At 34.8% G+C, this 14047-nt stretch overlaps 1 protein-coding gene across 1 annotated transcript in view; it reads left to right on the plus strand.

Annotated features, from left to right (window-relative positions):
- Positions 1 to 14047, plus strand: part of EPHA6 (EPH receptor A6) — a 415605-nt gene that overhangs the window by 394286 nt on the left and 7272 nt on the right. Inside the window, exon 15 of the mRNA XM_026664024.2 lies at positions 10886 to 11035. Coding sequence (XP_026519809.2) covers positions 10886 to 11035 — 150 coding nt within the window. The remainder of the gene's footprint in view (positions 1 to 10885; positions 11036 to 14047) is intronic.

Genomic DNA, 14047 nt, shown 5'->3' on the forward strand with positions numbered 1-14047 from the left:
AGACTTAGTAATAGTTGGACAGTGTTAAGGGAATTATTTGTTTAGTAGAGTGATGGCATTCGGGGGGGAAACTGTTCTTGTGTCTGGTTGTTCTGGTGTGCAATGCTCTATAGCATTGTTTTGAGGGTAGGAGTTGAAACAGTTTATGTCCAGGATGTGAGGGGTCTTGTAGATATTTTTGCAGGCCCCTTTTTGACTCATGCAGTATACAGATCCTCACTGGAAGGCAAGTTGGTAGCAACTGTTTTTTCTGCAGTCTTAATTATTCTCTGAAGTCTGTGTCTGTCTTGTTGGGTTGCAGAACCAAACCAGATAGTTATAGAGGTGCAGATGACAGACTAATTAAATAGATAACTGAGAAAGGCTTCCTAAAAGGTCAAGGGATGAGGGCCACAGCTTTGCAATGTTGTTCTGAGCTTCTGAGAAATAAAAAGTAATAAATAATTTAATAATAAGATTCACAAAAGGCAGGAGAAGAGGTCGAAAAGTGTGAGAGGAGTGGGTATCAGGAACACTGAAAAATGGTGATTTAAGATGTGTTATATGGACACCTGCCATGAGCATCAAGCATAGACCTGCAGCGGGCTTGTCAGTAATACTGATAAAATACACATTTGGAAAGTTAGTGGAGAGATTAGTTGTAGACTGAAAACATTTTAGAAATTAGTTGAAGCATAAGCACACAAGTTGTGGAAGCGTCATCATTTGAGTTTCTTCCTTTGGTTTTTTAGAACTAATGCAGAGTAAGAAACATACAGATGCCTCTATATGTCCAACAAACTTCTTTTTGTAGCACACATAAATAGAAATCCTTTTCAGATTTTCCTGGCATGATTAAGCTAGCATGAGACTTGCATGCATGTCATGTATTTTTCCCGTTTATGTTGTCACATAAATATTTGAAATCTACCCACATAGGGCTACTGAGTTCAACAAGTTATTAAAAACAGTGATATTGGAAGGATATTTTTGCATATATGAATAACAATAAATAAAGTATTATCCAAAGGAATAATAAGCTTTAGGTTAGATTTTAAAGGAGGCTTGGCTTTGCCTATCATACATCAATCCATCAACCCTGTGCAGCTTTGATTGGAAGCAGAAATGGATTCACTGTCTAAATTTCAGGTGATCTGCATCAGTTCCTTTGTCCATATGAGTAGAGTAATCCATTACACACCAACAGACACAAGGAAATTTACAACTGGCTCTTGCACTGCTGTTGTTCTGATGACCTGTTGAATCATTGGAGCCAAGGAGCTTTGGAATACCTGAATGAAATAATGGTAGAAGATTGCTTTCTTATTGGTAATCCAAAATAGCATGGAAACATATACCAGCAGGTTTCCAATTTTCTCCTAAATACAGATTGAATCAGTCCAAACTGGACTATATTCAGTTCTTCTCTAAAGAGGAGGCTTCTATTATTTTCTTTCTGACTATTGCTTCCATCTTCACTATTTGTATATGTTGTTTGCATGTATACATGAAATTACACCGTGCACTTATATAATCATACTATTTGCAGCTGATTCAGTCTTGTGATTTCAGCACTGGCAAGACCATTTTTCAAAACTTTGACAAATCTATGCAAGTTACCATAGATAAGACTGGAGTAGACAAACCATTAGTCTAACCATTAAATATAAGTCTGTTCATATTGTAATTTGTATAACAATTCCTTTAAATAGAAACTTAACCCAGAAGATTGCAATGTAGAATCTATTTAATGATACTACCATAAAATTGTCCTTTTATACCTTCTTCGGAAAATTTTAATTTCTGGAGCCAAATGATCAATGTATGAAAATACATATACAGATGTGCAATTAGCTTGACAGATGATAGCTAGTTATCTGGACAGACAGACACCCAACATTTCATTCTAAAGCAGTAAGGAAAAAATTGAATTAAAACTGGCAATAGATCTATGCATATTTTAACAAGAAATAAATGAAGATATCCAGAATAATTAGTAAAAGTTTTACAAAGGATATTGAAAATTAAAAATGCCAAAAACTTTAATTGGAGAAATTAATTTAGCACTCTAAAGTATTTTCATATTTTTTTCTTTTTGATAATTAGTGACAATTTATTAAAACAAGATGTAAATATAGCTATGTCACAAATGCTTTTGTTCTTGCGATGAGATGAATGTATTTCACTGTTCTCTGTACAGTTTTATATAATCATGTGTGGTGGTCTCCCATGGAAAGAATGAGACACAAGCGTGTGTACTCAGGATGGGAGTCTAGAGCAAATTCCAGTGCTCCCTTTTATTGAGAATTTTGTACATAGTAAGCATTCACATTGTGGATTACAATAATTAGATATAGTACACAGAATTGTTTACAGTTGTCTGAGCTGCTTAATTGTTTCTGGTGTTTGCTTTTAATTTCCTTGCTTTATCTCAGTTACCTTTAGGCAGTCATGTATGTATAAGGTTTTAGACTAATCATTATCCAATACCTAAGTCAAGGTTTTATTCCCACAATCATGAAATAATTTGGACAAAAGATTAAAACATAAACCTGCTTTGTCTGTTTAGACTTTCTCATTTTACATTGTGTGAATATTAAGTACATCTTAAAATTAAAATGAGAGGGATGCAAATGAATAAAAGTAGTAGATTACACAATTATTATCAGTGTAGCCTTTCTAGATTTCCACATGTGACACCAATTATCCATGCCCTATTTATATCATATTTATACCGCAGCTCCATGAAAGACTATCATGGAAGAACATACAGAAATTTTATAGAGTATAAATTCAGGACTGGGTCTGCTAACTAATTTACTGTGTAAAAATGATATGAATACTGAAAAACTGGCACTAGTTACCATTTGTTTTCCAAGTTCATCTAAAGGGAAACCCCTAAAGCTTAGGTTTGAGTCTGATTAGAGTTTACCCAAAGAAAATGCTTGTCTTGTGAGCAAGTAAGTTTACTAAAAACTGCAATAGATGCCTTTTGAAGGGTCCCATTGATAAGAACAGACCATTAATTGAACAGATGGAGAATGAAGTCCTTCTAGAATGGAAATTGACTCATTTTTTGCAGATTTTTTTTTTAAAAAAACTGTCAAGTTAGAGCTTTTTAATTTTATATTGTGTACACTTTTATAATTTCAACATACTTCATACAGGTAGATTGTATGTTTTATTGCTTTAGCTTTTTCCCCACTGTGATAGCTATTAGCAAAGAGGATGGCATAAAAATATTAATGATAGCTACATAAAATAATTTTAAAATATAAAGAAGATAAGTGCAATTCATAGCTCTTTAAAACTCTGTTGACTATAAAGCTTATGTCTGTATTTCTGGCTATTCTAATCAGTCAAGACTATATTCAGCTTCAGTAAATTCCCAGAAATATTGCATCCAGTTTAAAGCTTTGAATGATTTATGACATAAGAGGTGTTCAGAAGTGCAAGATTGCAAAGTTGTATTTGATTTTCTTTTCTTTTGCTATGCAGAGGTTGTTCACAATGACCCCATTTAAGATTCATTACCTGGGTTATTGACTGAGGTATGCACTTCAATCATGTTTATGCTTGCAATCACCAAATATAATGACTCTCAAGGTCCACATATACTATTGGGTACTCCATTCCTCAATTTCCTCTTCTTGGATCAACCCCTCCTCCTTTCTCAATCTCTTCTTTCTCTCCCCTCCTTACTAAGCAATTACATTGGCTTCTCTCTTTAAATTAACTTTGAAAAATATGGATAGACTACTTTATCTTTTAGATAGAATTTGGAGGGAAGGGTATGAGAGGAATAGAATTACTGAAAATTTAAAGACATTTGTTGTATTGAATTAGGAGTCTTCTGGCCATTGGATCCTAAATTCACATATGTTGGCCTAGCCCTAACAGTATATGTATCTGAATATCCATCAACAAGAGATAGTTCAACTATAATAATCTGCAGAAACAGTCATAATTATTGCCATAATTATTGCCATGGCCTCTGACAGACCATCCCGAGCTGCAAAAACTAGACTACTGGAAGTATATACTGTAGCTTTCTGTTTAATTGTACTTAATGCTACTGGAAAGGCATAATACTCTTTAAACTAATGTCGTTACAGCGGTGTCACATGACATATTGTGATTTTTTTCCCCTTTGCCAAATCAGGCATGGGTGTGGCCAGAGCATGACGCATCTGTCCTGCGGGTTGCAAGTTTGACAGACCTGCTTTAAATGAATCTGTCAAACTCCTGAATTTGTATCCTCTTATCAAACAAATAATGACACATTGGGTGATCATTTCGTAGATATTTCTTTACCTAAATAGAGAAACACAATAGCTACAGGCAAACAAAAAAGAATTGGGAGCAAGACTGATGATCACATGACAGCAGCATGACAGCACTGAAGCAGCCACAGATTTGCCAAATTTCAATCTCTGGGAGTCATAGGTTCCAGATACATTCTGTAATTTAGCTCTTTTGAAATATATTCAAAAATTGTTGATGTACAATGCAGTTTCACGCAGTTTAAGGTTACAAATAATCAAACAGAAATGACATTTTAGCGGTATATTGATTCACCATATTTATAACATTCCTGCTAAGCAGAATATTCTGAAAAATAACTTATAAGTTATTCTAAGAGCATGTTGCAATGAAATAATTATTTTTTAAAAAAACAGAACAGGTAGTTAAAATGGCAGTTAAAGTTCCTAGCAGCAACTTTTAAAACTTTACAGAACTTAAAATGGCAAAGGATAGTTTATCAACAAAAAGACTAGAAGAAAAGATTTACAGTGCTGATGTTACAGATCCCAGCCAACCTTTCAAAACAAAAGGATCTAGGCAAATAATTAAATTTATTAGCATAAAGAAAGGGGAGGCTCCTATAAAAAGAAATAGTTTTTTAAGGTACTTTGAAGGCTTCCAAGCTTTAAGACTCAAGGGGCCATCATTCTAAGAAACTACCTCAGAAATGTATTATCATATAGATTTCTTATCTCTAATTCATTAGGTAGACAACTATATAGGGCAACACACACACACAAACTATCTCAGACTAGTCAAACTAGGTTCCTCTTGAGAAAAATCTGGTTAGTATTAATAACATCACTCTCATAAATGAACAGATGTTAACATTATATACAGTGTAGCCTGACTAACATAGCAGATGCTGTGCTTCTCAGATCAAAAGAAGAGATACTGATGATTATCAGCTTCTTGTCCATTTTCAATTTGCATGTAAAATTATCCAAAAGTTTGGAGTTCCGAAAGAAGTTTACTTCATGAATGTGTGCACGAATTTTGTTTATAAAAATATTGTATATCTCTTATAATTCTAAATAATTGACCTTCATCCCCTACATAATCTACATAAATAATTCCAAAAAGGGAAATAAAAGCTATTACAAATCTCAACAATAGCCCTACCAGTTTGAATTTTAACCCTATTTTTTTTTCCTTTTCCATCAAACAATTGCTATGTATTTAGACTTACTAAAAGAGTTTCAGATGTTCATTTTATTTCTGTCAATGTTAGACAGGGAATATTAATGTTGTAATTAAGATAATGTAAAGCATCGGACAAAAGATCAACAAGAGACTTGCATATGATCTTTTACCCCTTTCCTAGGGCCACTATATCTGAACTACAAACATTTGTATGACTAGTAGATCATTTCTATGGGTGGTCTTTTTTTTTTGCACCAAATGAACTTTTGAAACCCAGATATAACCTTCATAAGACTTCAACAATGTTTGCACATTTCTGCCTGAAGAAAAACTGTTATCACTCCTGAATCTATCTTGTAGAAGCACCTCTACTAACACTGAAAAGTTTGCAATTTATCATCTTTCAATCTCCTTTTGCAGACTGATAACTTGGCCAAAAGAGCTGGAATAACCAGAATGTGACCCTAGAGACTTAAATCAAATGATTTATCTGATTCATACAGTGAAAAATATGTGCCAAGAAAACTAAGTCATAAATGAACTTTTGTTATATAAGAATGGGCTTTTCCTTTTCTCTCTCAGAAAAAATGAAGTTTCTCTTCAAACCAAAATTTCAGTCAAGTACTTCAAGATTTGTCTTCTGGAAAGCCAATAAACTTCCACATAGTAAAAAGAAGTTTATATACCATATATTGGGGGGGGGGTGAACCTGTTGAAGAGACGTTGATTAAGGGTAAGGGGCTTTAATGAAGTTGATTCTTTTCACAATAGGCAAATGTTCTTAGAATCATAGGGCTGGAAGGGACCTTGGAGGTTTTTTAGTACCACCCCCTGCTCAAGGCAGGATACCTTACGTTATCTTGGTCAAACCACAAGAGGCAAGCTATTCTACTGATTAATTGGTCTCATTAATTAACTGTCAGAAAAATCCTCCTTATTTCTAGGTTGAATCTTTTTTGTACAAGCTTCCACCCATCACTTCTTGTCCTACATTCTGGTGTCTCTTCTGTCTCTTCTGTGCAGCCTGTCAAGTACTGGAAAACAGTTATCACATTCCCTCTGATCCTTCTTTTTGATAGGCTAGTCATACCTAGGTTCTTCAACTATTTGTCATACAATTTAGACATTTTACTATATTTGTTGTTCTTTTATGCATACTTTCCGGGGTCTCAACCTTTTGGGGGTGGTATCATGGTGACCAGAACTGCATAAATATTCCAAGTGTGGTCTCACCAACATGATTTAAAGCAGTTCTTTCACTTCTTATTGTCTCAATACTATCCCTCTGTTGATGCATCCTAGGATTGCATTGACTTTTTCACAGCTGCAATGCCCTGCTGGCTCATACTTAAGTTATGGTCCACTAGAACACCTAGATCCCTCTCACAGTTACTACAGTTGAGCTAGGTACCACCTACTCTATACCTATGCACTTGGTAGGATCTTACTTTTCTCACCACTGTACTACATCTTGTTGAATAGAGCACAAAGGTCAAATCTGTTAAGATCCTTCTGGAACTTGACCCTATCTTCAAAGTATTAGCTATTCCCTACCCCATCAAACAAGAATTTGCCTGAGTTATTCAGTAGGGAAATTTAAGGCTAAGTATCTAGCACACATTAAAAGAATAGCACATAAAAGAAAGTATATAACAAATTAAATATTCCAGATGCTTATACCAAGGAAAGTTACTAAATAATTATTTTTCAAGCTTTCTTCTTTCCAAGGAATTGAAGAAACAGTAACAAAATGAAAAACAGGTTTAAGTTTCTAGGTCATCATGGAGTTCACCAATTGATTTTGGACCAATCATTATGTCTCAACCAGCCTATTTCAAACGGCTGCTTTGAGGCCAGACTGAGATATGACCACATATTTCTTAGGGGATACACAAGATACAACTTAATTTAAAAAATCATAAATGTCATATTTACAGAAAATCCATGATATGGGTATACTGCTCATAATTAGTGTCAATCCTTTATTCAGTATTAATGCTAACATAATAAGGTACATAAAATGAGTAAGTGAATAACTTGTAAAGCAGGTATTTTCGAATGTTTTTAACTGTTGGTCACATTTGAAATTTAGAGAGCATGTGCTTATTCTGTCAAGACAAGCTATTAATCTTGCTCGCTCACTCTCAGTCCAAATCATATTCCCAACAGCGACTTTTATGTACCAAACCTATAGGGCTCACAGTATTTATGGGCATACCCATAGCATAATCTAGGTCCAAACCATCCAATGATTTGACACACAGTCTGAAAATTGGTGCTAGTCTCTGTCCATGTATTTTTATTTAAAGATGTCTTATGCAAACTATAGAATGATGTAAACAGAAAGCAAAGCAATTATAAGTCTGAGAGCCTTTTTTGATTTGTAAATTCTCCAAGAGAAGATAAGGCAGAGAAGAAAAGAATGTATAAGTTTCTCTTTCTTTCTTTCTTTCTTTCTTTCTTTCTTTCTTTCTTTCTTTCTTTCTTTCTTTCTTTCTTTCTTTCTTTCTTTCTTTCTTTCTTTCTTTCTTTCTTTCCACATGCCTAAAGTAGCAGTTTCCTGGGGTTTGAATACCATATTGAAGTTCAGGTTCTAGTTATCAAGTCATGTGCAACTGGCAAAAGAAAATGGTAAATCTTACACACACACAAACACAAAGACACAATCTCATTAACTCTTTCTTTTTCTTAGTATACTGAGCAAACATAGACACAAAGCACTATAAATTGTAGTCTTTTCCTAAATTGGACAGATGGCACCCAAAAAGCTTAAAATGGGAGGCAGTACCATATACTTAAATAAAAGTATTAAAGATTCTCTAGTTGTTAACAAACTGTTTTATATTGACAAAATAGTGGGTGAATGTGGGTGCAATTATTGCTTTTCCAGAGATTAAGAACTTGAAAGTTTTCTTCATTGGTGAATGAGTAGCAGGCTTTTTATCCAATCCCATGTCACTCATTAATCTTATGTTTATGAACTTCTTCATTCCATTCCAAACTTTACGTTTGCTATTATTTGTACAATGTCTGTTATATTCTGTTCACACTAATACATAGTCTGCTTTCGTAGTAGTTGTTGAATAAGTAACACTGGCCAGATATTGAGTTCTAAAGTGGCTCAATTTGTACATGTGAACCCAAACCCAAATATCACATTTTGGGTTAAAGTGATGCCTGAATTCATTGTGAATTGAACCATTGTGGCAGCCTACAGTACACCTTTTCTAGTTGAAAAATCAAGAAAAACCCAGGAAACAGCAGATGAATACAGTTTCTAGTGCTATAACTAGATTAGTACAATTACTGCTACGTTATACAGAAAACTGAAATTTGCATTTCCTTGGACTTATTATAAATTTAAGAAATGATGTTCAGCTGCAACATGGTTGAAGATGAGAAAAACTGCTTTGCCTTAGATAATCAGCCTATGAGGAAAGTGACCTTTTGGATGATCTGATGTATAAGTTTCATATTAGCAAAAAGGCATATTTATTTTTATGTGATGATAGAGCACCTGTAAACAACAAATTTTAATAAGTATAATTTTATTGATATCAATGTTATTAGAAAGAGAAGCACAGTAGGGCTGAAGTTGTTTACTAGTTTCATCAAACGCTATAAATATTATTTTAACTGTGCAGAAACAAATACATCCTTCTATTATTCATAGTAATATTCACTATTAATATTCACTATTACTTAGTTTCATATTTTTACTTACCGTATGTATGTATAAAAAGGATAACAGGTTTTTTTTGCATAAAAATATATTTTACAAAAAGTAATTGAGTAATGAAATTTTCCATTCCTGTTCATCTTATGGGTTTACAAAAGAATAATCATCTATGAAATATTAAAAATAAAATTTTAGCCATTATGAGTATAATGGCTAAAGTGCAGTGCTTTGGATGTGCCATATATAGATGTATCTTTATAGAATTATCTAAATGAATGTTTGTAATTTTCATTTCTATTGTTTTACTCTACAAGAGAATCTTATAGTATTCAATAAACCAGATAACATTTTAGAGAAATGTGGTTTTTTTAAAAAAAAAATTGCTATTAGAATTTTGAATTAAAAGTTTAAACTTACCTTCAAAATTAGGTTAGAAAACTACATATGGAATAACATAACGGGCATTGGAGAAGAATGTATGCCTCAAACATGGTATTAGTATGGAGATTTTAAAACTTTGCAAGCAATTAAATGGCTTTATACTATTAGTTTTCTCTATTTTAGAGTCTCTTGATCTCTTTCATTTCATTTTTTTAATTTAATTGGCAAAATTATCAGAATTAATTTAGAAACAAGGATACTGGTGCAATGCTTCTATTTAAAAATAAAGAAATATATAAATTAGAATTTACATTTGAGAAATGGGAAAAAGGCAGGAATGGAAAAAAGGAAAAAGAATTAAAATCTAAAGAAACTTCAGATATTGCTGGCAATACAGTAATAATAATAAATAATGTCTTTTTATTTAGCATGTGCCCATAATAATTCTTTTCCCAGTTTTAACAGTTTTCTCTTATATCTATCATAGATATTTAAACAGTGCCAATGTTCTTGTGAGACTATATGACTAGCTGCTTTTTTTGTTCTTTTGAATTGAATTAATTGTGAAGATTAACGGAATAAATTCAAAAACATTTTAAAAAAATGAATTGAAAGAGAAAAAATCACAGAACATTCATTTACTTAACAAAATTTACTTAGCAAATATATTACATTACAAACTTTAATGCATGCATTTTGAGTGCATTTTGACACTATGTAGATTGGGATTCAAAACTTATTCTTCAATAAATAAATTAATATTTAAGATAACAAAAATTATATTTTGATTACTGTTAAAAAATAACTAATGTAATGTATCATTGGCAGATTTTTACAACCAATTACATGAAAGCTAGTATATTACTTTGTGGTAGTAACATTTGCAACCCTCATTTAGCAAACATGATTTACAAGCAGAAATGGTTTAGACTTGAATTTAACCAAGGTGCACAGTTTAGAACAATGTTTACAAAAGTGGAAGCCAAATGTCTTATGAAAATAATAACTACAAAGTATAGATGAGCCACAGTATATTTCAGATAAATATAGTATTAGAGAACAAACTTTATTTCAGAAGGATTTATTCTGCATCATATTTTGAATACAAAGAAAACAGTAATGATTTTCATGATCAAAGTGAAGACAATTTGCCACCTACTCAGTCTGAATATGGTTAACAATATTAAGTGCCTTAAAGAACCAAAATGCATTTCGTTTTCAATTATGATACAACATTACAAAAGCAATATTATGTTAATACATGAACTATAACAGAATTTTTATGTTTCTATCAGCAGTTATGAATTTCATTTATTTTAATATGTTTGTAGGATTATTCAATGGAGAGTATTTTTTGTTAGTTTTAAATACTGAGAATTTTTCAATGTATATTTTCAGGGTGGAAAAATACCAATAAGATGGACTGCTCCTGAAGCTATAGCCTACAGGAAATTTTCTTCTGCAAGCGATGCATGGAGTTATGGAATTGTCATGTGGGAAGTAATGTCATATGGAGAAAGACCGTACTGGGAGATGTCTAATCAGGATGTAAGTTTTAACTGGTCATTACAGATTATTGTTTTCAGGATGCATTTATTCCATTGCTATTGAAAAAAAAAACCTACAATCATCATGAGCTCACCTAGTAATAAGTCCTACTGAATAAGACTTGCCTTTAGAATAAACATGCATAGGAATAATTGTTACTACAACATATTGCTAGAAAGTGGAAAATAAAAATTGATTCCCCACTAATTACTACTAACTGCAACTAATTTAATTAAAATTGCCATGGAACAAGTACCATTGAAATTCTATTTCTATAGGCAAATTATTTAGTATTCTTAGTATTGACATGAAAGATTAATAGCTGGGGAGAAACATACTTGAAGCCAAGCAAAAGTTTCACAATAGAAGCAAAACTCTTCTTCATTGTCCATTTCTACTGCAATCTCTTTTAGTATGATTATTTAGCAAGTGGAGATTGTAAAACACAATACCATGAGACTGCATCATTTAACAACTGCAGTTCCAGCACTTCCACTTGCCACTGGTAAGTGAGAACCTCATGCGATTAAAACTTTCAACTTCCTATTGGCTTCCCAATTGAAGGGAACATTGAAATCATTATATGACTGTGGGGATGCTGCAATGACCAGAACTACAAGGACCTGTCATAAGTACTAGTAGTTCAGCACCGTTGCAACTTTAAAAGTGACTGAATGAATGGTGCTAACCCAAGGACTACGCATAGCATATAATATACAGTACATCAGCAGATTTTCCTTTTTGTGCTTAGCCATAAGCAAATGGTTCTCAAACATTGTGGTATCCCTAAATGATAAATGAATTTGTGTGATTCTCACACACCATAAATAAAATTGAGGGCAAAAAAGAAATATACCACTTATTTTTTAACGACTAAATTTTAATCTATACATTACAACGTTTCTCCACTATTCTGGCATGACAAGTATCAAGTGCAAATGAGGAGCAAATCTCATAATTTTGATAGCACACTCGCTTTGTCTGAGCAAGCTCGATCAAATTTAAAAAGTATTATTAAGCCATAGGTGACCTAAAGTTTGAGAACCCTTGCCAAAACTTCTGTGTAGTTTGTTTTGGTTTAACAAAAGTAAGGTGGGAAAGCTGGTTGGGTGAGGGTTACATCTTGAATTGCACATTACAATAGTTCACCACATTACAAAAAAGATGTTGAGACTCTAGAAAAGGTACAGAGAAGAGCAACCAGGATGATTAGGGGACTAGAGACTAAAACATATGAAGAACGGTTACAGGAACTGGGCTTGGCTAGTCTAGTAAAGAGAAGGACCAGGAGAGACATGATAGCGGTCTTCCAATATTTGAGGAGCTGCCACAGACAGGAAGGGATCAAGCTATTTTCTAAAGTGCCTGTAGGCCAGACAAGGAATAATGGATGGAAACTAAACAAGGAGAGATTTAACCTGGAAATAAGGAGAAACTTTCTGACAGTGAGAACAATCAACCAATGGAACACCTTACCCTCAGAAGTTGTGGGAGCGCCATCACTTGAGACTTTCAAGAAGAGATTGGACTGCCATCTGTCAGAAATGGTGTAGGGTCTCCCGCTTGGGTGGGGGGTTGGACTAGATGACCTACAAGGTCCCTTCCAACTCTGATTATCTGTTATCTGTTATCTGTTACCTGCACAAAATAAAGGCAGGCTATAAATGTAATATACTAAATGTAGTATGAATCTAGCAGATTGTTGTTTATTCAGTGTTTATTTAGTATGATTTGTGATACAAGAATCTATCATACAACATTTAATAAATTGTCCTTTATAGAACTTTATGGTTCTACATACTGGATGTAGCTTTCATTTGAAAACAACAAAACAATATCACTCCATCGAGTAGGATCCAGAAAAAGAGCCTTTACTGCTATGGTTTCCACCCTCTGGACCCTCTTGCTCCCCAAGGTCAGATCTACTCCCACTGGGCCTACTTTTGAAAGATATAGTTGTGCTAATTCAGGGGTGTCAAACTCAAGGCCCATGGGTCAAATCCAGCCTGTGGGGTGCTTAGATCTGGCCTGCGGGGCTACCCTGGAAACAGCGATGCCTCTGCCAGCAAAAATGGAGATGAGGGGCACATGAGGCTCCCTGGGCCCCATTTTTAGCCTGGACAGCCTCTTGCAGTCCTCTTCCAGTGAAAACAGAGACTGCGGGCTCTGTTTTCGCTGGCAGAGGATTTCAGGAGGCCATCCAGGCCAAAAACTGGACCAAGGCTCCATTTTGGCTGGCAGAGAGCTAGCAAAACAAACTAAAAGCAAAACAAAACAAAAGGAGAAATGTTTCCACTTTTGCATTTGAGCAACCAAGAAGAGAAAGGAAAGGAGAAAGGGAAAGAAGAAAGACAAAGAAAAAGAAGGGAAGATTGGAAGAGAACAATGAAGGAAGAAGAAAGAGGGGAAGGAAGAAGAAAGGAGAATGAAAAGGGAAGGAAAAAGAAGAAATGGAAGGAAGGGAGAAAGGAAGAAAAGTCCTACCTCAGCACTTGGCCACCAGCAGCCCTGCTGCCCTTTTGCCATCCCCTTGTTCTCTCCTCCCAATGTCTCCTGGTGGTCTCCCATCCTATTGCTGAATATGCTTTGGTTACAAAGTCGGGTCTCCTTGCATGGAGAGGGAGTGGGCCTCCCTCTGACCCACACACTTTGCCCTCCTGCACACACCATGAGCAACCTGGCCAAGGAGAGTGAGCGCAGCAACAGCAGCCGCAAGGAGGATGTAAGCAGGGCCAGGCAAGCCCTCGGGGAAGCAAAGCTGGGCTCAGTTGTGGGGTCCCAGTGCCCTGAGAGCTTGAGGACTGAGCTGAGCATTTGCCCTCCACTGCCAAGGGCTCTGGACAGTCTGTGTCACCATCCAGGTGTCCTCCGTGTAGCCTGAAAGGGACAGCAAGGCTCCTCAGGAGGACAAGGATTTGGTGCTCTCCCTGGTCTCACCTTCTTCCACTGCAGACAATGGACCCCCTCAGCCCCACCTGGACCATCATAGGTGCCTCCAACATAAGTGATGTT

The sequence above is a fragment of the Notechis scutatus genome, chromosome 5 (assembly GCF_049901735.1).
Source record: "Notechis scutatus isolate UNSWTSFEM ecotype Mainland chromosome 5, rNotScu1.2, whole genome shotgun sequence".
Lineage (NCBI taxonomy): Eukaryota > Metazoa > Chordata > Lepidosauria > Squamata > Elapidae > Notechis > Notechis scutatus.